At 42.4% G+C, this 25,206-nt stretch overlaps 1 protein-coding gene across 8 annotated transcripts in view; it reads right to left on the bottom strand.

The window, feature by feature from the left end:
* RASAL2 (RAS protein activator like 2) overlaps positions 1-25,206 on the bottom strand; it is a 269,432-nt gene that overhangs the window by 42,701 nt on the left and 201,525 nt on the right. For 7 of the 8 annotated variants that reach the window (XM_073356487.1, XM_073356488.1, XM_073356489.1 and 4 more), the window contains one exon: positions 7,368-7,477. In XM_073356487.1, coding sequence (XP_073212588.1) covers positions 7,368-7,477 — 110 coding nt within the window. Of the gene's footprint in view, positions 1-7,367; positions 7,478-7,802; positions 7,913-25,206 lie in introns of those variants that run through there. The other variant, XM_073356493.1, reaches the window with a different exon arrangement.

Genomic DNA, 25,206 nt, shown 5'->3' with positions numbered 1-25,206 from the left:
AAATGTGAATGAATGCATCTGCAATTGCCACAATGTATTTCTCATTTATTGGTAAAACTGTTTAGTATCTATGATACTGTTGCTCTGGGCATAATTCAGTCAAAGGCAATTGCAATAAAAATAAATTATATTTCTATTAAAATAGTTTTCTGCTTCTGTTAAATTCTCACCCAACATTCTGTTGTTGTAATTAATAAAATAGACAATTTGCTCACCCGTTACCCCTCTGGCATAGACACACAGTTAATAACTCAAAGCCACTCACTTATTTTTCTAATGTCCAGTGATGATGCCAGATTAAAAGAGCCTTTCCTATATTAGATGGGAAGCTATTGGAAAAATGAGTACTATTTAGAGTGTCTGCGAAGAGAGAGGTAATCCCAGAGAAGCAGGATTACTATAAACAGGAAGTTCAAGCAGGCTCAGGGTGGGGGAAGGGTTGTTTGCACAAATCTGTTGCTATTAAACAGCCCCATTAACAACCCAAATGCTGATTTCAATTACATTTAACCTTAAATGATTAACCTTTTCTCTACTATTTCTTCTATCTACTGCACATGGTAAAAACTCTGCATAAGGGAACACATGGTTAAAATGCATCATTACCAACCCACCAACCACAGGTGTAGCTACACTTAACAATTCATTTCTATCATGAGAAGTAGTGGAAGGAGGAGTTTGCGGGGAAACGTTTTAACTTCTCACCTCTTTCCAAATGCTGATGGGCAGTGGTCCTCATAGTGAAGTATGCATGTTCCTCAATCAGAGCTTTGAAAATGCCCCAAACTACTGACCCAGCAGCCGAATCCCACTGCTACTGACAAGGTCTCTCCAGCAACACTACCATATCACTCCAACCCCAATCTGACCCCGTCTCCTTGCACACCATGATTCAATAGTTCTCCTTTTCAGGAGGATTTCAGTTGCAAGGAGAGGAAGCTTGGAACTGAAAACCTCAGGCTTCCAATGGCACCATCCAACACACAGCAATTGATTAATGAGCTACTACTGTATTCTAGCAAGCATAGGGGAAAAAGGGTTAAAAACCTAATTGCTTTGGTGATGAAGCTGTCCTGCTGATTTTGACCTATTTAAAAGCCAAGCTACAAAGTACAAGAGGCTTTCAATTACTCAGCGTATTAGGGAGAGCATTATACTGCTCCAAAACACAACATGGGAATATCAATAATCTAAAAACCAAACATTAAATAAGTGCAGCACTGAAGGAACAAAATCCCATAATATTTTTTCTTCATCAACAAATCAAAGTAAAGCTCAAGAACTTTGATTAGAATTATATTAGTAAGGAGAGCTGAATCCTGCTCAGCCCAGCCACTCAACTAAAACCTGTTTGTCTCAAATGTCCTCACATTTAAAAACTGTCCATAAAGTTATGCCTATATTCTTCAGAAAAATCCACAACACAACACCGTTGTGATAACAGAGATACTTCCTAAGATCAGAAGGATTAATTCAATACTTATCCACAAAATCAACAGAGAGAACCTGGATTCCTGTGTGGTGAAGTTTCTGCTCAACATTGCAATTAGGAGTCCTAGGCCCACTGAACTGAACCCTACAGTCAGCAACAGCATCTCGGTCCGGAAGTACAGGTGCACTCTACCAGGACTGAAGCAGTGGATTCCCATGGCAAGCATTCATTCTATAGGCACCACACCCTGCTTGGTTTTCCAACTATCAATTAGCAAAATGTCTCATTACTTGGTCAACAATTCTAGGAGTCTAACCAGTTTTATTATATGCATGTTTATTCACTATTGGAAACTTTAGGTTATTTGTTGATAATGAAAAGAACTCAAATGTAAATAAGAGCCTCTGCTCTTTTAGAGCATGGAGATTCAGATCTTGTTTAATTGCAGGGCTTTACCCAAAGCCCTAAACTCATTGTTTGAACCATGTATGTTTAATTTCAAAGCCCTTCCAGATCTCTCTCCGTACAGGTCACAGCTTGTCTAACATAAATCTCACATGGTGCTACAGAATATCCTGCTGAATTTTACAATCATAACATTATCTTTCCTCTGACAATCACAGTCCCTACTGCTAACATTTCAGACTCCTTTATTTTGCTGAAGCAGATACTTAACTATAATGTTTCATTTAAATGCTATTTATGGAAATGTACTATGTAGGGTGGAGTCTCCTTTCTGCATGCCTGACAGTGCACTGTGGGTTACCGAAATGCATCTGCCATGAAGGGGGATGTTTATAAAGGGGCCAACTGAACTGGCAGCCAGGGTAGAGTCTGTACCCACAAAGGGAAAGTTTATGACAGGAAGCTTAACATTGTGGGCTTGTTCAATTTTTCCTGAAAAACGAAGTAGCTACATAAGACCTGAAAGCAGTGGCTGAGAGAAACATTCACTAGAACATGAGCAGTGAGACAACATTTCTTTGGAGACAACCTGCTTCATCCCCTCCTCCCCCACCCGGCACTCTCCAGCATGTAGACACAAAATGACATATGCGGAATGAGTGCTCCTGAATGAGTCAAGCCTTAATAGCAAATTGCGTAATACAGATTTTTATCTCTAAATCTCAAACACGATAAAATCACTCACTTTTTTTTTTAAACAAGGATTAAGCAGAATGAATGAATGAGAAAGTGAAAACACTGCAAGATTTGTTTCCATTTATCTTATCTTTTTTCCACCTCCATACCGCAAATAATTGAGGGGAAAAAATGAGAGGACCTACCGATAGAAAGAGCTGGTGTGAGAGCAGCGGTAGCGCTTCACCACGAATCCCAAAGCCATGGCTACTGGCTGCCCTGGTGCCTGGCAGGGTCCATTCTTAGCAAGCACAGAAGGGAACGTTTGGCAAACTACGACTATCTGATAATGCCATAAAATCACTTTTACTACATCAGGAGGATTCCCACGTGGCAGTAAATCCCAGCAGGGCAAAACCCTCCCAGCTGTCCACAGAGCTTTAATGCCGTTGCCGAGAGCATATGCAACCAGGCTCAACCATCTTTACTCCCCACCAGAAACAAACCTAAGAGAAGGATTATGAGGCCGGTTGGAAATGCTCTCAGACTCCCAGCCACAAATTGACTATATTAATTTGGTCTCTTTGCCCCATCCCCTATCCAAAGCATGTTATCCTTGAACCTTTTATGCTGTTTTACCTTTAGAGTCAGTAGACAAGTTTTATGCTTTAGGAAGACACTCCCAACACACGTAAGATGCAACTGTGTGAGACGAATGCAGTGGGAACCTGCCTAGGAAAAATGTGAAAGCTGACACAGTAAATGATGCCAGATGCTCTTGCAACATGAGATACTGCATCCCAGAGAGATACTGTATAGGATATATGTATCTGGACAACTCCATTCAAATCTGGTTTAGGTCACAAATGAGAAGGGAGTCTGGAAGTTTCAAGCTAGAGCACTGCAAGATGAGAAACAATTTTGCAGGCACAGCAGGCTCTGCTCAGGAGAGAGCCAGAAACTAGAATAGCTTAAGTGAGGTAAGTCAGTGATAAAACTGTGCTGTGGAAGATGCAGACCCAGACTGGGTGCACAGGTATTGTGTTGTTAACATCCCAGTTTTGAAGAGCTGGCCTGGTATGCCAGCCAGTTATACTGAAACCTGGTTTTGAACCCAGTTTCAGTATATTTAAGCTGGATGATCAATTGCTTCCCCTCTGTAGCAGTCCCAGTTGCATCCTGTATGGCAGTTCTCATTCTCCAAACCCCTTCCCTACAATGTTTCTGGGTCATCTCTCTACCTCAAAACAATTCTGCTCACAGGGCATCACCTGCCAACATCCTGAATGAGATACACATCTGCAATACCAAATCCTGAAACACACCAGGATAAGTAAATCTCCTGACATTTACAGGTATTTATCTATAAATTGAACCGCTATCACTATAGAACCTGAACATCTTGGAACCATTAGAAAAATGAAACAGCAATATTCATCTCGCTCCATACCCACTCGGTAGGAAGGAGCGAATTTTTGTGAATGATTTTGGAGTAAGCTAATGACATTGTTTATTTTAATAATAAATAATAATAATGTTGCTTTTTTTTGTGAAATGGAATGAAGTTAGTCTCCTGCCTATCTAGCCCTAGAAACTTGCATAACACCATGACATCCTTTGTGAGCATCTCCTTAGATTTGGGTAGGTATGTTTCACTGGGGATTAGGCTAGGAAAGTTCTTATATGTAATAAATCAATAATAATAAAGGGGCAGCGAAGACATAGGAGGTTGGGAAGAATGCTAATTCATTCATATTAATTATACACAATTGCAGAAAAACAAATGCTAATTTTTCACCTTTCTTTGTTCACAGTTTTAATGGTTGCATCTCCCTCTTTTGTCCTTTGAATAAACAAATTCAATATTGTTTTAAAGAGGCTGAGAATATTTTTTTTAATTCCTCCTCCTTCTCCCACCCCATCACCCCCCCCTTTTTTTTAAGCTATGTCTTCCTATCTTCACTGCCTCATTCCCACGTGAATTCTCAGTTGTCTTTTCACACCATACCAGCCAATTGTGTTTTCTGAAACCTTTGGCTGCAAAGTGAAACTTAGTAAAAATCATTGGTAAGATTCACTGTACAGTGGGGTTTAGCTTCCTTTGTGGTTGTATTTATAAAGTAAAGTAATGTATACAATTACACACTTTCAAAGATGCTGTATTCGAGTGGTGCATTTCCGGATAAGAGGCCACTAATGCAAACACAACTCCATTAAACATTCAGTCTCTTCCATGTAAGGTGCCCAGGAGGTTAGTACTGCTACAAACGCTCATCAATTTCTTTCCAAAGAGATTGAAACAGTACTCTTTTCCCTCATTGTCCTGTAGCATAACACTTTACAAATGCGCATTGGGAGAGCATCTGTGATGTCAAAAGAAATTGCTACACACTTCAAGCAAAAGAGTAATACTCTCTTACACGAACAGTAATTTATTGATAGCAATAAAGAAGCTGGGGTGAATTTTATTATTGCCAGATGAAGCCTAACTATTCTCTCCTGGCTCGCTGCTTCACCTTGGGCCTTTATCTACCCAACTTAGTCTCTTCTCCAAATGAACAAGGATTTGTCCTCATTGTTTAGATTTCTTGGCTGCCTATCATAGCTCCTGCTGAGTCCTTTAGAATTTCTGTGCAAATACATTAAAAATTCAATTTTCATGTCACAGGGCCAAGGGCCGGCAAAGTCACAAATGCCAACAACGCCCTCTGACCACTACCCAGAAAAAGGATTGCTGTGCTCAGAGTGTGGAGCAAGCCCGGTATTAGAAAGCAGAGTAGCTTAATTCCCAACTATCTTAGCAACTCTTGTCTGACCCCCTCCTAGCAGCATCTCTAGCGCGGGGACAAGGCGGAGGAGGTGTTGGAGTAGGAGCTGCAGTTGATAGGGGAATGGTGGCAAAGATGTGTGGGAGCTACAGACTGCAGGGGCACGAGGCACAGAAGTGGGAGTTCTGAGGACAGTGCTGTAAGGGGGAAGGTTGGTGTGGAAGCGCTGGGGGACGAGAGATAGGGAAAGCAGCAGCTTTCAATCATGCCAGCCAGCCTCCCTTTCAGGCTGCTATACTTTGCATCTAGCTCTCCAGCTCCCCATTTCCTCACCCCCTATATTGGGCCCTACCACTGGAACGCCTCAATTCATTTGCCCACTGGGCCATTATTTTTAAATTCAGCCCTAGGCGTCTTAAGAGGATCATGGCACATTAACACAACAGACTGATGGTGCCAAATGGCATCAGGGCCTGAAATAGAATTTACAGTTTGCAAATCATTGCCGAGTCCCTTAGGTCTATCTGATTATTCATGTCTGCATGCTAAAAACCTGTGTGCTATCTTTTAGGAGAAAAAATAGGGTGTGTAGAGTAGCCAGCTTCTACACCAAAGTAACTGGTGTTAAATATAATTACCCCTTTCCACCCTCAGAAAACAGTGCTTCCCTTATGCAGTAAAAGCAAATGTCCATCAATCCACATGTAGCAAGGCGGCATTCTCAGCTGAAACCATGTGTAGCCAGAGGAACACAAATGCAGGCTTTACACTACTCATGGGTGTAAGACTTTATATCAGAAAACTTTGTTTAAAGTTCGCAAAATCCCCCATTAAAAACCACAAGGTATCACCAGGTAGTGACCGTATTCACCACGTTTAAGCCTTTGGAGTCAATTTTCATAGCTGAGTTATAAGTCCCCGATAATAGGAATTTATGACAGACCTTTAGTCAAAATAGCATGGGTGACATGGCAATGATTGAAGGAGCAGCACATCATCCACTTTGTTGGCTACATCCTGTAAGCAGTTTCTCCATAACTCACAAAGTTAACAAGGCCTCTAACATCTGAAGCCTTGCTGTCTCCACGATTTTATGGTGCTGCTTTTTAAGAAGGCAGCACTATCGACTGAAGCAGCGCAGCATGACAGACACAAATAATGAATTCAGCCCAGCAGAGAGAGCGAAAACGCATTAAACACACAATAATGTTGTAAAGTCAAAGAAGCCTGTCAGGGTCCTAAGTACTGGGCAGCCCATTTACCACTCAATCCAACTCTACCACTGGGCTTCACAGAGTAAAAAATAACCTGTCTGGCTTCCAGTAAAGATGATCATGACACTTTACAAAAGCGAAAAATGCAGTTGAGGCGAGTAAAAACCAAAACATATTGCCCCTCCCCAAGCCACCAGCAAAATACAAGCAAGCAAAGATATACTGACTGAGAATGCTAAAGTGCGTCTCACCAAACTAGCTTCTGAATTTTGGGAGCTGTAATCCTGACTTCTAGTTTTCTGAAGAACAGGCCCTGCTTCCATTAAAGAAATTCACACTGCGGTAAGTACATGATTGTATCTGACAACAGTATGAATCCCCAATAGTGATGCTCTGCAGTACAGTATGTGTTGGGGATTTGCACTGTAACTACACCACACAACCCCTAATGAAGATGCACTGCATCAGGATATTTGTGTTTGCAGTGCTGTAAATACACTGGTGTAAATTTCTCTAATGCAGACAGGGCCACAATACTGTATTGTGAAACTTAACACTTATAAGGTGTTTGGAGACCTGGGAGGAGAGGTGCTAAAAAAGAACAAGATATTTTAGTGCAGACACTTAAGCAAACCCTTTTTCACCAGCCATCTTTAGGACTAGTAACAATCTCATCTGATGGAAGCACACGCAACATTTAACAGGCCAACAGATATATTTCTGATCGTTTAAAAAACAAAACCACTCTAGTTGTCCCTCATTTCTGTCAGTTTGCAGGCATGCTTACACAGACTAACACGTGTTGCCAGGCATTTTTGGAAGAGTTGAGCTGAAACTACCAGCCTCCTTCTGAGGAAGTGCAGAAACTCCTACCTGTCATCAGCGTTGCGGAGAGATGGAAGACGGAAACTTGTATTCCTGTCCAGCTTTGACTGGCTCTTTGTCCTCTTGATGGAGCCTTTCAGACGTTTGCTGAAGAAGCCCTAAAATGAAGTGTCATAGCAAGTGAAACAGGGAAACTCTTATGCAAGTAATGACTAAACCAAATGGGCCTCTCTCTACTTTATAAACCAAAAATGCTTCAGTCTCCAACAAAACTCAAACTGCTCATAACCCCATTAAGGTACAATAAAAATTATTGCATGACAAGAGGAGAAGTTATAGTACAAAGAGTAGTAACTTGACATTTCCAGATTTTGACTGCATGACAGACTGCATTACAAGACCATCAGTTAAAGTAGAGCTGTGTTAATAAGAGAGCAATGGAAGCCACACCTAAATATTTTGTTAAGAGAAGACACACTTTACATTTTTTGAGCTCAGCATTGCTTGCTTATCTCCTCTTCTGTCCTGTAAATCACTGAGTACATGTGCCAAATTATGTCCAAGGTTTGCCAACACACAAGCATTCCTGGCCCAATCAATGCAAATTTAGCAAGTTTTCATCCAATAGGATCAAGCAATATTTTATTGGCTGAAACACCACTCTCTCTTCTTTTTGGTGAAAGAGTCACACATAGATATTTCACTTTAACTTGGCATAGCTATCATGGGATATATTAAATGCATCTAAGTTAAATCGTATTTCTTTACGGAAAAGCATAGCCTGGTAAGAGAAATTTGCCTAACTTCACAGGCTGTTTCTCTATAAGCAAAGTCAAGGGAATTTTACAAGAGATGTCAAACACAGTTGTACCCTCACGGGTGTTGAAAATTCACTTACCGCCCTCCTCCCTTCTCTCCAATTTCTAACTCAAATTGGTTCCCCTCTTCCCTCCTTCTCTAACTACCTCTAGAGATGGAGCACTGAGGACTGAGTGTAGGCTCTGTTCAATTTTCAAATGCAGACGAGCGTTTCAGAGGCCAAAATTTACAGAAAATTCTGAGAAAACTCCTCTCCCCCACCACCCACAAGTTCTTCAGTTAGCACTAGATGCCAATATCCTCACCCTCATTCAGCCTTCTTTGAGGGAAATGTGAGGAGGGCAGCAGATTAATAAAAGCTCTTCCACCCTCTTCTTCCAAAATTGGTAAGAAGCTCTTCTGAGCAGAAGGAGATCGCCTCATCCCCAAATACAATACCAGCCAAAACAGGAAAGAACTTGCTCGAATGCAGCTGCTTGAGAAGTGTTCCCCAAACCTTTGCACAGCCCCATGACCCAGTGAAATGATTGCTATGCTAAAAGAAGTCTGTTTCCTGCATCTGCTGCTGCCATCTGGGGCTGGCTGTCCCCCAGATTAGGGGTGATTCTCACAAGGCAACACCCCACAAAGTTGGTTAATGGCTAGGGAACATCTACCTAATGCTCCTTGACAAATCTTGGGAGAGAAGGGGAAAGCTTTCCCCCTTCCCAGAAACTGGAAGAGGCAGGGCAGGGAATGCAGCCCTCTCCCTTTCCCTCCCCGCAACACCCTCAACCCAGAAAATTTCGAAGTACAGGGTACATGTTGTCCATTAAGGGGAAAAGACATCTGAAAAAGGGAATGAGTGTTTGTGGCTATACAAATCACTGAAACTCTAACTAGGTTCCTGGACCTTTTAAGAGGTAACAAGACCCAGCTACTGGGACTTGGCCCTGGTGGACCTTGGCCGCATTCCAGCACTACGTGGCATGCTCAAAGTGCAGACGCTGTGAAGCTGAACACTTCTGCTGCGCTGCGCCATGCCCTGCACACTGCCCCTGCCCTCCAAGCAACAAACTAGACAGGCCCTCCTGACCTGACAAGAGTCAGAATGGGGCCCCAAACTGTTTTTGAAGTTAATTGACTCCATTCCCAGCAGAGATGGACCCCCGACTGTTAACTCTTTTAGTGTTTATAATCATTTTAGTGTCACATGACAGGGACAATGGACTTTTTTACTGAGCAAAATGTATAACAGGTTAACTGGTCAAATATGGCTATCCAAATGCTGGTTATAAATGACAACTTTCAGGATAGCCAGATGTGTAGTGCTATCACTCTGACAAAATAAAAAATCACAAGCAAATCGCAAAAATTTTTTTTGTTTGTTTCTGAAAACACATTAAATTGTTTGCATCTTAGTTGTTCTCTGTACTTTGCTATGGGATCACGTAAGGCTGATGACTGGAGATGAATAAATTGGGAGCAGCATGAAAAATTCACACATGCTAGAAAAACTGAGATGAGCTTTTTGACCTTTATGTTTCTTTGCTAAAAGAAATCTCTCAAAATGTGGAATGCAAAAATAAAGGGGAGGTGGCATCCAGCATTTATTTGCAGCAAACACTATCCAACTAAAAAAAGAAGAAATCTTTTTAAACACTAATTCCGCCTGAACAAATTTTTCTTTCCCTGAGTTCAACACTATATTTAAAGAGACATCATATGGTTAAAATAATTTTTAGGAAAAAAATTCCTTGTCAATGCTATTAGTAGTACCTTAGTGGGTAGTTCTCTCCCCCCCCCCGCTTTTTTTTGTTGTTGTTGCTATTTATGCTCCTTATAAGTATAGCATTTACCTGAGCACAGATAGTTGAAAACAGACACTTTTTGGTTCTCATTTCCTAGCAGAGGAGTATTTCTTTTTAAAAAACAGTTTAAATTTAATGAAACATTTCCATTGGTGGTTTTAAAACAAAACAAAAGACTCTTGCTACCTCAACTGTAAAAAACAGGTATACAAATACTTTATTAACAACACACCAGGGTGTTTGTGATGATTAATTAGATGCAAAGCACTCTGGAGATGAACAACACTATATAAATGCTGACATTTAAGGAGTCAAACAGTAAAAGAATAACTGTACGAGAGTTCTTCCCTAATCAGACTCTCTCGACATTGCTTCAACACTCCACTCCTAAAGAGACAAATGGCAAATTCAATACAAACCAACTTTACCCCTCAAAACCACACCAGCAGAATCTCACATGTGCCTTCTTATCTTCACGTCACTTGAAAACTCAGCAGCAGATTAAGAGTCCCACTACTTTCTGTCCAAACGATGTGCCAACCAAGGGTATGTCCACACTACAGTTGCTACAGGAGCTCAGCTACAGGGCTGCAGTCGTGCCACTGTAGCACCGTAGTGCAGACAGTTCCTAAATCGACAGAAAGGGGGTTTCCACCTATGCAGGTAACCCACCTCTTTGAGAGGCAGTAGCCAGACGGATGGAAAAATTATTTCATCACCCTACCTGTATCTACAATGGGGGTAAGGTCAATCTAACTATGTCACGCAGGGCTCGGGTTACCAGATGTCCTGGTTTTATAGGGACAGTCCCAATTTTTGGGTCTTTTTCTTATATACGCTCCTATTACCCCCCACTCCCATCCTGATTTTTCACATTTGATGTCTGGTCACCCTATGCAGGGCACAAAATTTTTCACAGCCCTGAGTGATGTTGCTAGGTTGATCTAATTTTTAAGTGTAGACCAGGGCTCAGAAGAGGTGAATAAAGTGGGACTTTACAAATGCAGTTTTCAGTGGCAAAGAGAAGGAAGGGGACTATAATCCCTGACAGCAGACATTAAGTGTGATGGGATGATAGCTGTAAAATGCATCTATGCATCACTTATAGCAGCATCATTACTGCAAAACAGGACACCGGCTCTCCTGTATCTCAATACAACAGGGGACAATCACCAGGGGAGGAGGATATGGATGCCCAAACAACCAGCTTCACAGACAACATGGCATGAATGACAATACTTAACTACTGCACACTACAGACATAAGTATTTTTCACTTTGGGGAGAAGAGTTTGTGCATAACAAATAGTGCTTCTCTTCGTAATTTCCACAGCAACCAACAAGCTAATAATAATAATGTGAGCTATCCAGTAAAACACAACATTCTCAGCAGAGATCTAGGAGCAGTAAAGTCAGGGTGGAATGGGTGACTGGAAGACTTAGCATCTATGCAACCTTTTTGGATGTAAAATTCAACCTAAATTATCATCTCTTTGAGACAGGGACATTGTCTTTGATGTGTTGGGAAAGTGCCATGTTCATTTATGGTACTGTATTCGTAGCAGTAGTAATACATTATTATTAGCCATAACAATAGGAGTGACTCCTGGACTCTTCCCATCTCAGGTTAAAGGGATTACAGACTGGATGAATTATGGAAATGGCCATCATCTCAATGGAGATAGCGATAGTTGTAGTTATTGCTGCCCCACTAGAAATGCTTTCTAGCTGTTACTGAATGTTCTGAAGAGTAGAACTTTTTTTTATTACATTCCTCACAAGAGGCTATTGAGAAAGCTTAGAAACCAAGGTGAAAAGTTGTATCATATGTTAAAAATCCAGAGAAGAGACCAAAAGCAAAGCATATGGGAAATCTGCCCGATCTCAGAGTGGAAGGAAGTTAATAGTGGGGGTACTCCAAGAATGAGTACTGTGAACAGTGAGGCTCACCTTTCTTTATAGAACATTAATAAATGTAACAAAACAAAGATGGAGAAGTTTGCTGACAGACAAATTATTCAGGTTACTAAAATATTAGAGAACTATGAGAGACTCTAGAAGATCCTAATAAAAACTAACTGATCAGGCAACAGAAAGACAGATAAATCTCACCATGCTCATGGTAGCATATTGGGCAAACCCCACAACAAAGTACCACAGATTACGAATGAGATGTAAACTCATCAAAAAAAGATCTGGCAGTACAAGTCACTGTGGACACCTCAGTGAAGATGCCTTCTTGACATACAGCATTAAAAATAAAACAAAAGATTTTCTATGTATTGAGAAAGGATAAAATGTAATAAAGAAAACATAAAATGGTGTTAAATAAATGCACTGGACTTCCTCACTCTAAATATGGCATTCTAGTCTGGTTATCTCATCTCAGTACAGACAATGTCAAAAAAAAATTAAATTAAAACAAGCCAAGATAAGAAAAACAAAATTGATTAGAGGCAGAGAGTAAAAGGATTTACATATATAGATAGATTTGAAAGACTAAGATTATTTGGTTTAGAAATAAAAATAAAATGGAATCAGAGGTATACAAAAACATTAAGGTATAGAAAAACAAAAGCTAATTGGGCTCCCCTATTCATTCTGCTGCATACCACAAAATAAGGGGTAAAACTGAAATCTGAGATACATCAAATTTAAAAATGTGTAACAGGAGATTTTTTTTTCATGCTCTCTATAATCAGTCTGAGAATTCACTGACACAAGATATTAGAGAGACAAATGTTTCAGCAAGATTAAAAAAGGATTACACATTTATGTAAGTAGGAATAATGTTTGCAGTTGCATCAGACAGGTTTAAAAATAACAAGGAGATTGAGCAATCCTCATGCTTCAGGGGGCAAGCTGACTGCCAGCTAGGTTCAGGAAGGAATTTTTCTCCAGTAGCACAGTGCTGCACGCTTGACCAGGTGCATCATTTTAAACCTTCCTCTGAATTATTTGGTATTGGCCACTACCGAAGGAAGGATTGAGAATAAGATGGAGAAATAATCTGTTTTGTTTTACCAATTCCTATGTTTCTAGGAGTAAAGTGTAATTAAGTAAGTGTAGAAAGGAACAGGTCCAAAGAACACAGCGGTACATGCATAAGAGCATTACATTTCATAGAAGCGATTTTGTGGAAATGAGAGGAACACTGAGCATGGTGCAGAGGAAGGCTGTATTAAAATGTGTGTGTAGAGAAAGACTAAAGAATGCTAAACTACTATAATCAAGGTTCAGCAGTTCAATTATCCTGCAGAATTAAAATACAAGGAACAAGCGGGCAGCCTCTGTAACTTCAGCATTGTAAGCTCAAAGAGAGAGTGAAAAGTCTTCAATGGAAATAGAGAATGTGAAGGGTACCAAATAAGGCTAGAGTCACACTTCAGGTTTGTGACGGAAGATAAGGGAAGCAAAAAAGCAGAATGAGTTAGTGTTATCCAAAAAGGTGAAGGGGAGTTGGAAGGGCTTTTATAAATATACTAAGGGTATGTCTACACTACAAATTTAGGTCGAATTTATAGAAGTTGATTTTTAGAAAGCGATTTTATACAGTAGATTGTGTGTGTGTCCCCACTAAGCACATTAAGTCGGCGGGGTGCATCCACAGTACAGAGGCTAGCGTTGACTTCTGGAGCATTGCAATGTGGGTAGCTATCCCACATTTCCCACGGTCTCCGTCGCCCATTGGAATTCTGGGTTAAGCTCCCAATGCCTGATGGGGCAAAAACGTTGTTCGGGGTGGTTCTGGGTACATGTCATCAGTTGTTCCTCCCTCCGTGAAAGCAAAGGCAGACAATCATTTCGGGCCTTTTTTCTGTGCAGGCACCATATTGCTTTCAGCAGACGGTGCAGTAGGACTGCTAACTTTCGTCATTGAACCACCGCTTCCGCTGCCACTCTGCTCTCCTGAATCCACCTTGCAGGTCATCAGCCACCACTTCCGCTGCAACTCTGCTCTCCTGGTGGTCTTGCAGGGCCACTTCCGCTGCAACTCTGCTTGACTGCTCTTATCTCGCCATAACACAGCAAACGTGCAGCCCTCTCAGCTGTTGTGTCCTGGCAGCAGACAGTGCAGTAGGTCTGCAAACCATTGTCACTGAACGACCGCTTTCCCCTGCAACTCTGCTCTCCTGCAAATGCCATACCGTGGCAAGCATGGAGCCCGCACAGATCACCGCGGCAGTTATGAGCATTGTAAACACCTTGCGCGTAATCATGCAGTATGTGCAGAAGCAGGCGAGGAGACGACGAGAGTGATGAGGACATGGACACAGACTTCTCTCAAAGCACAGGCCCCTGCAATTTGGCTATCCTGGTGGCAATGGGGCAGGCTCATGCCATGGAACGCCAATTCTGGGCCTGTGAAACAAGCACAGACTGGTGGGACCGCATAGTGTTGCAGGTCTGGGATGATTCTCAGTGGCTGCGAAACTTTCACATGCATAAGGGCACTTTCATGGAACTTTGTGACTTGCTTTCCCCTGCCCTGAAGCGCAAGAATACTGAGATGAGAGCAGCCCTCTCATAGTTCACAAGCAAGTGGCAATAGCCCTCTGGAAGCTTGCAATGCCAGACAGCTACCGGTCAGTCGGGAATCAATTTGGAGTGGGCAAATCTACTGTGCGGGGCTGTTGTGATGCAAGTAGCCAGCACAATCACTGAGCTGCTGCTATCAAGGGTAGTGACTCTGGGAAATGTGCAGGTCGTAGTGGATGGCTTTGCTGCAATGAGATTCCCTAACTGTGGTGGGGCAATAGATGGAACGCATATCCCTATCTTGGGACTGGACCACCAAGGCAGCCAGTACATAAACTGCAAGGGGTATTTTTCAATGGTGCTGCAAGCACTGGTGGATCACAAGGGATGTTTCACCAACATCAGTGTGCAATGGCTGGGAAAGGTACATGATGCTCGCATCTTCAAGAACTCTGGTCTGTCTGAACAGCTGCAGCAAGGGACTTACTTTCCAGACCAGAAAATAACCACTGGGGATGTTGAAATGCCTATAGTTATCCTTGGAGACCCAGCCTACCCCTTAATGCCATGGCTCACGAAGCCGTACACAGGCAGCCTGGACAGTAGTCAGGAGCTGTTTAACTATAGGCTGAGCACGTGCAGAATGGTAGTAGAATGTGCATTTGGACATTTACAAGCGCGCTGGCGCAGTTTACTGACTTGGTTAGATCTCAGTGAAACCAATATTCCCATTGTTATTACTGCTTACTGTGTGCTCCACAATATCTGTGAGAGTAAGGGGGAGACATTTATGGCAGGGTGGGAAGTTGAGGCAAATCATCTGGCCGCTGATTACGCGCAGCCAGACACCAGGGCGGTTAGAAGAGTACAGCAGGGCGCGCTGTGCATCAGAGAAGCTTTGAAAACCAGTTTCATGGCTGATCAGGCTACTGTGTGAAAGTTCTGTTTGTTTCTCCTTGATGAAAACCCACCCCCTTAGTTCACTCTAATTCCCTATAAGCCAACCACCCTCCCCTCCCCCCTTCCATCACCGGTTGCAGAAGCAATAAAGTCATTGTTGTTTCAAATTCATGCATTCTTTATTAATCTGTCACACATAGGGGGATAACTGCCAAGGTAGCCCGGGAGGGGTGGGAGAGGAGGGGAGGAGGGAAGGAAAAGGCCACACTGCACTTCAAAACTTATTGAATGCCAGCTTTCTGTTGCTTGGGCAGTCCTCTGGGGTGGAGTAGTTGGGTGCCCAGAGGGCCCCCCCTCCCCCACGTTCTTGGGCATCTGGGTGAGGAGGCTATGGAACTTGGGGAGGAGGGTGGTTGATTACACAGAGGCTGCAGCGGCGGTCTGTGCCTTTCCTGCACCTCAACCGTATGCCGGGGCATATCAGTTTTATCCTCCAGTAGCATTGCATCCTGCCTCCTTTCATCATGCTGCCGCCACCTCTCCTGTTGCTCCTGCCATCTATCCTCTCGTGCATCCCTCCTGTCCTCACGTTCATTTTGTGCTTTCCTGGACTCTGCCATTGTCTGTCTCCACGCATTCTGCTGGGCTCTTTCAGTTTGGGTGGACTGCATGAGCTCAGAGCACATTTCATCATGAGTGCATTTTTTTCACCTTCTTATCTGTGTTAGCCTCTGGGACAGAGATGCTAGTCACAGCGTTGAAACATTTGTAGCTGCGGGAGGAAAAAAAGGGAGATTAAAACTGAAAAAGACACACTAGCCATTTAAAAGGAGGGGCTGATGTTTTCGGGTTAACGTGCAGCACAAACCCAACTACCCCCCCCCCCCCAATTCTCTGGGCTGATCGCTTCACCCCTCTCCCCCACCGCATGGCTAACAGCGGGGATGATTTCTTTTCAGCCACAGGCAAACAGCCCGGCAGGAACGGCCACCTCTGAATGTCCCCTGAATAAAATTCCCCTATTTCAACCAGGTGACCAAGAATGATATCACTCTTCTGAGGATAACACATAGAGACAAAGAATGGATGTTGCTTGAATGACAGCAAACACTGGGACCACATGCTGCCATGCTTTCTTATGCAATGTTTCCAGACTACATGCTACTGGCCTGCCATGGTAAAGTGTTCTACCATGGAAGAAGCAATAAGGCTGCCCTCCCCAGAAACCTTTTGCAAATGCTTTGGGAGTACCTCCAGGACAGCTTCATTGAGATGTCTTTGGAGGATTTCCACTCCCTCCCCAGACACGTTAACAGACTTTTCCAGTAGCTGTACTGGCCGCAAATGCATCCCAAGTCTTCAGGGCAAAGTAATCATTAAACACGCTTGCTTTTAAACTGTGTATTATATTTTCAACTCACCAGAGCTGCCTTCTCCGCCTTCAAGGTCTGGGAGCCCGGGTTGGGAGGGTATTGGATCCAGGGTGATAAACAGTTCCTGGCTGTCAGGGAGAATGGTTTCTCCACTTGCCTGGTGTGCGCTATCATCTTCCTCATCTCCAAAATCCTCATCCCTGTTGCATGAGACTCCCCTTCCCCTTGCTCGAGTCCACGTACAGGGGTGGGACAGTGGTAGGGGCACCCCCTCATCATAGAAGCAGCATGTCTGGGGCTCAGACCCTGAGCGGGCGTTTGCCTCTTGGGTTTTTTGGTAGGCTTGCCTAAGCTCCTTATGTTTCACACTGCACTGCTGCGGGTCCCTGTGATAGCCTCTGTCCTTCATGCCCTTGGAGATTTTTTCAAATATTTTGGCATTTCGTCTTTTGGAAGGGAGTTCTGATAGCACGGATTCGTCTCCCCATACAGCGATCAGATCCAGTACCTCCTGTTCGGTCCATGCTGGAGCTCTTTTGCGATTCTGGGACTCCATGGTCACCTCTGCTGATGAGATCTGCACGGTCACCTGTGCTGATCAGCTTGCCACTTTGGCCAAACAGGACATGAAATTCAAAAGTTCATGGGGCTTTTCCTTTCTACCTGGCCAGTGCATCCGAGTTGCGAATGCTGTCCACAGCGGTCACAATGGAGCACTGTGGGATAGCTCCCAGAGGCCAATACTGTTGAATTGCATCCACACTAACTCAAATTCGACCCGGCGATGTTGATTTCAGTGCTAATCCCTTCGTCGGGGAGGAGTACAGAAATTGATTTTAAGAGCCCATTAAGTCGACAAAAATGGCTTTGTTGTGTGGACGGGTGCAGGGTTAAATCGATCTTAACGCTGCTAAATTCAGCCTAAACTCGTAGTGTAGACCAGGGCTAAGGGAAAAAAGTCCTGGCAAGAAGCTAGGTTCATCAATAAACATGAAAACAAACAGTTATGGGGAAAAAATTAAAAAAAACCCTAGTTTTTAACAAGACAAATAGAGAGGTATGAGAAATTGGGCAATAACAAGGACTTTGCAAAAAAATTAATACAAACTAGTACAGGAAAACACAACAGGAGGGACACGTGATATGGATTCCAGGGTCCTAAATTAATTAAGTTAACAAACCACCGTGAATTATTTTGGAAAATTCACAGAGAAACAAGCATGTTTCAGATATCTGGGGAGAGTTAAGAGAGAAGCAGTACTGCACTTTCAGGCCCCGGTTCTGCAAGTTACTTCAGCACATGTGTAACTAAACCAAAGAGTAGTCTTTCTGACTTCAGTGGGATGGTGCACATGCTTAAGCAGCTTGCTGAAGAGGGTCCTAAAACCAGGAAAGAGCAATCCTAGCAACTAATATCCAGTGATTCTAACTTTAATCCCAAATCAAGAAATAAATATTAGCAGAAAGAGGTCTAGTCATCTGGATGATGACAAAAATATGGGTGATAAACATCAGGGCTTTATGAAGAACAAATCACATACAACTCTCTTAGTACTGTTTAATCAAGCAGCAAAATTTGCAATGAAGGGACTGCAGTAGACGTAAAGCCTTTAGAGCCAAAATTATGGCTCAAGGCTACGGAAGCACCTCTGCACAGATAGACACTCTTTGGGCTGTGCAGCACACCAATGTCCCAAAACTGTGCAGAAGGAGTGCAAGCAGCCAGATCTTGTTTGTTCCATGTGCTGAGAGGAGGAAACAAGTTTCTTGCCCCTCTATTCCTCCATCATACTTGCACACAGCTTGCCATAATGTGCACCTATACTACAGAAAAGCGCTTCATTCATAATATTCAAAAACCAGTAGGAGAACACTTCAATCTTCCTGGTCACTCAATAACAGACTTGAAAGTGGCAATTCTTCAACCAAAAACCTTCAAAAACAGACTCCAATGAGACACTGCAGAACTGGAATTAATTTGCAAACTGGACACCATCAAATTAGGCCTGAATAAAGACTGGGAGTGGATGGGTCATTACAAAAACTAATTTCCCCCTACTGTTACTCACACCTTCTTGTCAATTGTTTGAAATTGGCCACCCTCATTACCCCTACAAAAGAGATTTTTCCTCCCTTGGTATTCTACTGTTAATTGAATTGTCTCGTTAGTACTGAACCCCCCCCCACTTGATCAGGCAACGCCCATCTTTTCATGTACTGTGTATATATATCTGCTACTGTATTTTCCACTCCATGCATCTGATGAAGTGGGTTTTAGCCCACGAAAGCTTATGCCCAAATAAATTTGTTAGTCTCTAAGGTGCCACAAGGACTCCTCATTGTTGGTGCTTCACAATATAGCTTATAGGCTTATTTGAAAAATTTATTCAAATGGGCTTTTTTAAAGTTACTGTCACGGCTTGCACACTGGCTGAAGGACTATCTAAAAAGGGTAATTATGATAAATGACAATGTAACAAGTTGTGAGAGGTTGACCAATGGGGTGCTGCAAGGACTGGTGGCAGAACTGGTTTTGTTTAACATCTTTATTAACAATCTGGAAGTTAAACAGCACATTAATGACATTCAGAGATTATATTAAATTAGGAGGTACAGTGAGTGCTAGTGAGGACAGAGAAATAACACTAAGCAATCTGCAGGGGTTAAAAGTAGAAAACACCACACACGGTTCTGGGCAAGGTGATACCAGAAATACATCAGTGAATTGGAGCAAATTCAGAGAGAAGCATGATAAATGATAAAGGGGCTGGAAAGCCTGATATATGGAGGACACATTAAAATAAGGTGATGTTGTTTAGCTTGGCTAAACCATGCTTTAAAGGTAGGGGATACAGAAACTGACAATATCAGTACTTGTTTGTACAATGTGAAACCAAAGCGAGAGTGGAAGGTTATCCAGTGGCCTAAAGGGATATAAATTAATAGTAATAGGATTAAATGAAACAAAGAAAAATTTGGGATAAATACAAGGAAAAATTTCCTGTTGAAGTCTATTGGACTGTGCCCTGGTAGCAGAAATACTATCTCTTGACTAAGCACTGGAGAATTTACTGTAAAGAACAAATCTCTATTGCATGGGGATACATATCTCTAATTCCTGTGAGTCTATAAATAACAGCAATCCAGAATAAAGGGAAAAGCGAAAGCTCCATGAGCCTCTTGGAAGTAACGAATAACAAGTCCTTCCAACTATACAAAATCCTTGGGAAAATGGGTGAGAGCCCAAAGCCTCAAATCTTATATGAAACAAAATAAATATCAAGGGTAAATGTAAAGAATGGGTGTTATGGTGTGAGAGAGCAGAACAAAAAGCAAGAGAATATTAAAATAGGAAGGACGAAGTTCAAGCACAGCCAGATGATTTTTCATTAAGAATATTGGGGCACAGGAATCCTGTGCTGCCTGGACACGCTACTGGTAGCTCAACAACTCAAACTCCTGCATTGGCACTACTGCGGAATTAAAAACGTGTACTTAGGGTCATATGGCCAGAAAAGATCAGAGACTCGTTCTAGCTTTGCAACCTGATTGTAACGGAGCAGTGCTCCTGAGATAACCATGGGTCTTGTTGACTGCATAAGATATGCGTCTGGGCAGCAGTGAGATCTCATCATGCTTTGACCTTCAGTTAGTCTGGCTGCATTGTCTTTTGTTCTATTTAGCAGGACTCTTAAAGAGCAAAAGAGGCAGACACTATTCCTGTATATCCAGTTATATTCTGAACTAGAGGCAAACCAAAGAAACTAGACCCTAAGAATCAGCCTTTCCATCACTATTCACACAGGGTTCCCATACAAATCATTTCACTTACTTCAGAGCCTACACCCTGACTTTTTTAGCTCATTTTTATGTGTTTCATCCAGTCTGTTTCTTTCCTCTATTTTTTTTTAAGTGCCCATGTACATCACTGAGTCACATAATATCTGTATTGATTTTAATAAATCAACAAAACTGGTCAAAAAAGGTGAGGTGGTGGTTAAGGACCTGGTTTTTTGTTTGTTTGTTTTTTACAGTGGGTTACTAAGACCTTTGTTCTGTCACTTCTGGAGGTTCAGTATTTTGGAATTCTCATGTTTTAGCCTAATCGCCAATTCAAATGGAGTAGCAAGGAGGGGATTGTGGTGTTCTGTCAGAGTGGTACAATGGCTCAATAATGAAATATCAGGAGATGTGCTACTGTAAGACTGAGTTGCACTGACAGAGCACAGTGTGTGTGTAGGAGGGGAAAGCTGGTATTTCGCCTACTCATCTACCACCAGGCCCGGTGGTGGATGAGTTCTATCAGTCTTTCTAACTTCTCAGCAGTAATGTTCAGTCATTTTTTTTTTTTTTAAAAGCTGTGGGTTTTTTTCCCCCCCAATGTTTTGTGCCTAACCTTCCCCCCAGAGGTGAAAGTAAGCTGGTACGCCCCAGTACGGTGTACCGGCAATAGCCGGTGCACCGCACTGGGGCAGCCCGGCTTCCCCAGGGGGCAATTTAAAGGGCCTGGGACTCCCAGCAATGGCTGGAGCCCCAGGCCCTTTAAATTGCCTCCAGAGCCCCATTGCTGGAGCCCTGGGGTAGCGGCCGCAGGGCTCCAGCGGCTATTTAAAGGACAGGGGCGGTAGAAGCAGGGGAGCCGTAGGCCCTTTAAATAGCCCTTGGAGCCCTGGGGTAGCGGGGGCTCCGGGGGCTATTTAAAGGGCTGGGGCTCCAGCTGCCTCTGCCGCCCCAGTCCTTTAAATAGCCGCTGGAGCCCCGCTGCTTCCCCAGGGCTCTGGCAGCTATTTAAAGGGCCAGGGCGGTAGAAGAGGGGAGCCCCGGGCCCTTTACATAGCCCCCGGAGCCCCAGGCTGCTGCTGCTACCCCAGTGTGTGTCTGTGGGGGGGCACTTACCTTCCAGGGTGGGCTGGGGCTGGCTCTGACCCCCTCAACCCGCCCCTTCCATCCTAGGCCCCACTCCTTCCGGGGGCCAGAGCTGGCCCCAGAGTACCGGTAAGTCACTCAACTTACTTTCACCCCTGCTTCCCCCCAAAAAATATGTTTGGCAATTGTGGAGTGAGAAGTAACACTACTGAATCTAGGAGGAAACTGAAGTAACCTAACACTAATGTAGCTGGGGGTTGGGGAATGAAGAAAAGGCCAAGCACTAACAGTTCTTATCTCTATACACAAGCCATTCCTTATCCCTTCTGTAGTGCACTGCCAATATCAGCAAAATCCTACTTCACTCCCTTTTGTGGGAGATAAATAAGACAACCACATTCCATATATTGGTCAGCATAGGCTGACTGTGACATGGTAAACCAAAGAATGCGTATGCATAATTATTGAGATTATAGAATAGTAAGTTTAAATAGAAGAATATGCTTTTAAACTTATATGTAGGAGGCAGAGAAACTGAATTTCCTGAAGTTTACATGCCAACCCTTTAAATAAAACCATTTCCAATGACCACGACAGAAGAGATTATTTAAAAGAACGTTCACTTACCCCACATTATGCATTTGTAAATCAAAACTCCAAGCACTGGACAAAGGCACATTAACAGTCAGAAAGTCGATGCCTTTTTCTGTTTGTATACCACTGTTTGGAGTTTAGAGGAAAAGCTGCACAGAACATTGATTTCCAGTACATTCTATCAAGAGTAAGAGTTTTAAATGCTTACCTGAGAGAACAGAAGCTTAGAAAGCTGTAAATGCAACTTATTTTCAAAATCTTGGCATAACCCTGCCTGCTCTGCCTCTTCCCTTCCCCCAAAGCCAGGAGCAAAGAATCATTGAAACAGCACAATGCACAGATTGCTGGTTTGCCCCCTCAAATGTGCAGTGCAAGTATCAATGACCGAAGAACAAAACCAGGTGCTTTCCTATTTCTGTGTTCTTCCTGTCTAAAATGGGCACCCACTGAGATGAAGAAAACCCCACAAATAACTTTTAATGCTATTAGAGCCACACCTTCCATTCCCAAACCACTGATATTGGGCTTACCTATACTTGTGCCATTTACTCCTCTCCTTAGATCAATCCCTCCTGGATCCAGAAAAAAATTAATATGAGTCAAGAGAATATACAAAAGGGGTTTTCTATTCATAAGTAGAGCTGGATCTAATCCACAAAGTTAGAAGCATGTTTGAATTCAGTAGTTTTGGTTTGGGCCCAGCTCTACTCATAAATGCTCTGACTTTTACCTGCAAGCCACTAACCTAATGATTAGAGGGCTGCAACATCCAGCATTTGGTGTGAAACACAGGTAGGTCTCATCTCATCTTTACTGTGGCCTGGTAACAACCACAGCATACGAGATAGCATATGCAGAGAAAAACCTACAAAAGCCAGTAGTCTTGTCTTTTATGTACAAATCAGGAGGGTACAGCACGCCCACCATTACAGGTGGTCAGCAGAACAGGGGAGCACAAGACCAGCTGCACAAGTGGTAACAATAGCTACTTTTTGCTGTTTATGACCAAAAGGAGAGGGTGTGGACAGCTTCCTGCACCTCTTTGCCTCAGAGTTCTTATAGCCCCATTAAAATCGCAAGGAGGAAGGAGGAAAATAAGACAGTACCCAAAGAAGCATTAGAAGAAAAAATAACTTGGAAAAGACGAGACACAGGAAGGAAGGGGGAGTGCTGAAGAAGAAAACATAAGTGAAAAGAAACACTTTTAAAGTGTTAACGACCTAAATTCATAGACAATACAACGCAGCTGAAGAAAAGACATTTGAGAGGGATAGTAAAGAGTGAAAGGTACAGAAATGAAAAACAAAAAACCCAGGCTGACATTAAGTGATTTGGTACATGGCATCTTCAAATCTTGTTTGTGATTTATAGATAAGCTGTAGACACAGAACACCACAATACATTCAAACATCTGTAAGACTAATGGCATTTCTTATCAATACGGATGGGTTGGGTAAGAGTTGCTAGGACTTACAAAAGCTCCCAGAAATCCTCATGGTACCCATATGTACTCTGCTGCCCATGGTTATACTATAAGGATTCATTGCATATAGACAAGTTTTGAGATTTTATAAAGTTATAACTAGTACATTCTGTAATTGGACTAAAAACCTATTTTTGAGTGCCCTTTAGAACACAGCATATTAAGACTACCAAAATAGTCTCAGTATGAATATTTACTTCAGATGGTCTTTAAAACAAGGAAAGTGCATTTTGGTGGTCCCCCAACAGATACCAGAAGTTCAACTTTTGGTCTCATTATGAGACTTGGAGAAAAACACAGGAATCGAGCACAGGTAACTACTCCAAGATAGTGATCTCCCTGTATTTACCACTGATAGTTTAATCTGAAAGAGGACAGGAAAACAGTCCAAGATGGAGCTACCACTAACTTGACCAGGAACTTTTTTCTTTTAAATCCCAATTAATTTGGAAAAAAGAAAAGGAGTACTTGTGGCACCTTAGAGACTAACCAATTTGTTTGAGCATAAGCTTTTGTGAGCTACAGCTCACTTCATCGGATGCATACTGTGGCTTAGTATGTAGTATGGCTTACTGTAGCTCACAAAAGCTTATGCTCAAATAAATTGGTTAGTCTCTAAGGTGCCACAAGTACTCCTTTTCTTTTTGCGAATACAGACCAACACGGCTGTTACTCTGAAACCAATTAATTTGGAGTTTATGATCGGGCTCAGATTAAATTAACTTTAATAAAATTGAATCCACCTTCATACTGGCAAAATATCGATTGTAAAATTAAAGAATCCACCACTTATTTATACATTAAAAAGACAAGGGAGAATTTTGTGGGGATTCATCACAAAACAAGCATGTAAACATGTCTGTATCTGAAGTTAGCTAAAAACTATTCTTCCCAGGGTTGTGAGTATTCTGGGTGACTTTCAGTGATTTGGAGGTTATGGGGTGAACACAATAAAATGCAGCTATACTGGCCTCAACTCCACAGAGAACACAGGAAGAGAAATCAGTGCTCATCACACATAAAAAAGGCCAAAAACTGTGTGGACAAACATTTTCAAACTTTCAAGAGTTCTTTCACACAGTGGAGATGAACATAAAAAATCTCTATAATAATACATCTGGACTTTGCCTTTTTTAAACCAAGTCTAACTATTGGTAAAATATTAAAGAGCACTTCATTTTAACTTGACTTATGATTTGACAGACCTTTCTTCTTTCAGACTAAGAAGAACAATAGAAAAGCCTTAGTGCTGTAGGTTTTAGTACAGCAACTGGACTCTAAAGATGTTGGCAAGAAAAATCCACACTCCATACTTGGAAAGGTAAACTGAAACTAACAACCGGAAGAATTAAGGCCAGTTAACGCACACATGCAGAGATCCATTTCAGTAGCTTTAAAATAAAGTGTTAGCCATTTCAGACCCCTAATTCATTCCAACTGATATGGGGAAAACACACATGCCATCACCAACCTAAAGTTCTTTTTTGGAGAAGAAAATAAATGTCCAGTGTGAAGCCTACAAAGCAATCTCACGGGTATCTAGGACATATTGAAATTAGACTGCTCACCACCTCATGGTTGGGT

The sequence above is a fragment of the Lepidochelys kempii genome, chromosome 8 (assembly GCF_965140265.1).
Source record: "Lepidochelys kempii isolate rLepKem1 chromosome 8, rLepKem1.hap2, whole genome shotgun sequence".
Taxonomy (NCBI): Eukaryota; Metazoa; Chordata; order Testudines; family Cheloniidae; genus Lepidochelys; species Lepidochelys kempii.
The sequence above is the reverse complement of the archived record's forward strand: the minus strand, read 5'-3'. Positions and strand labels throughout refer to the sequence as shown.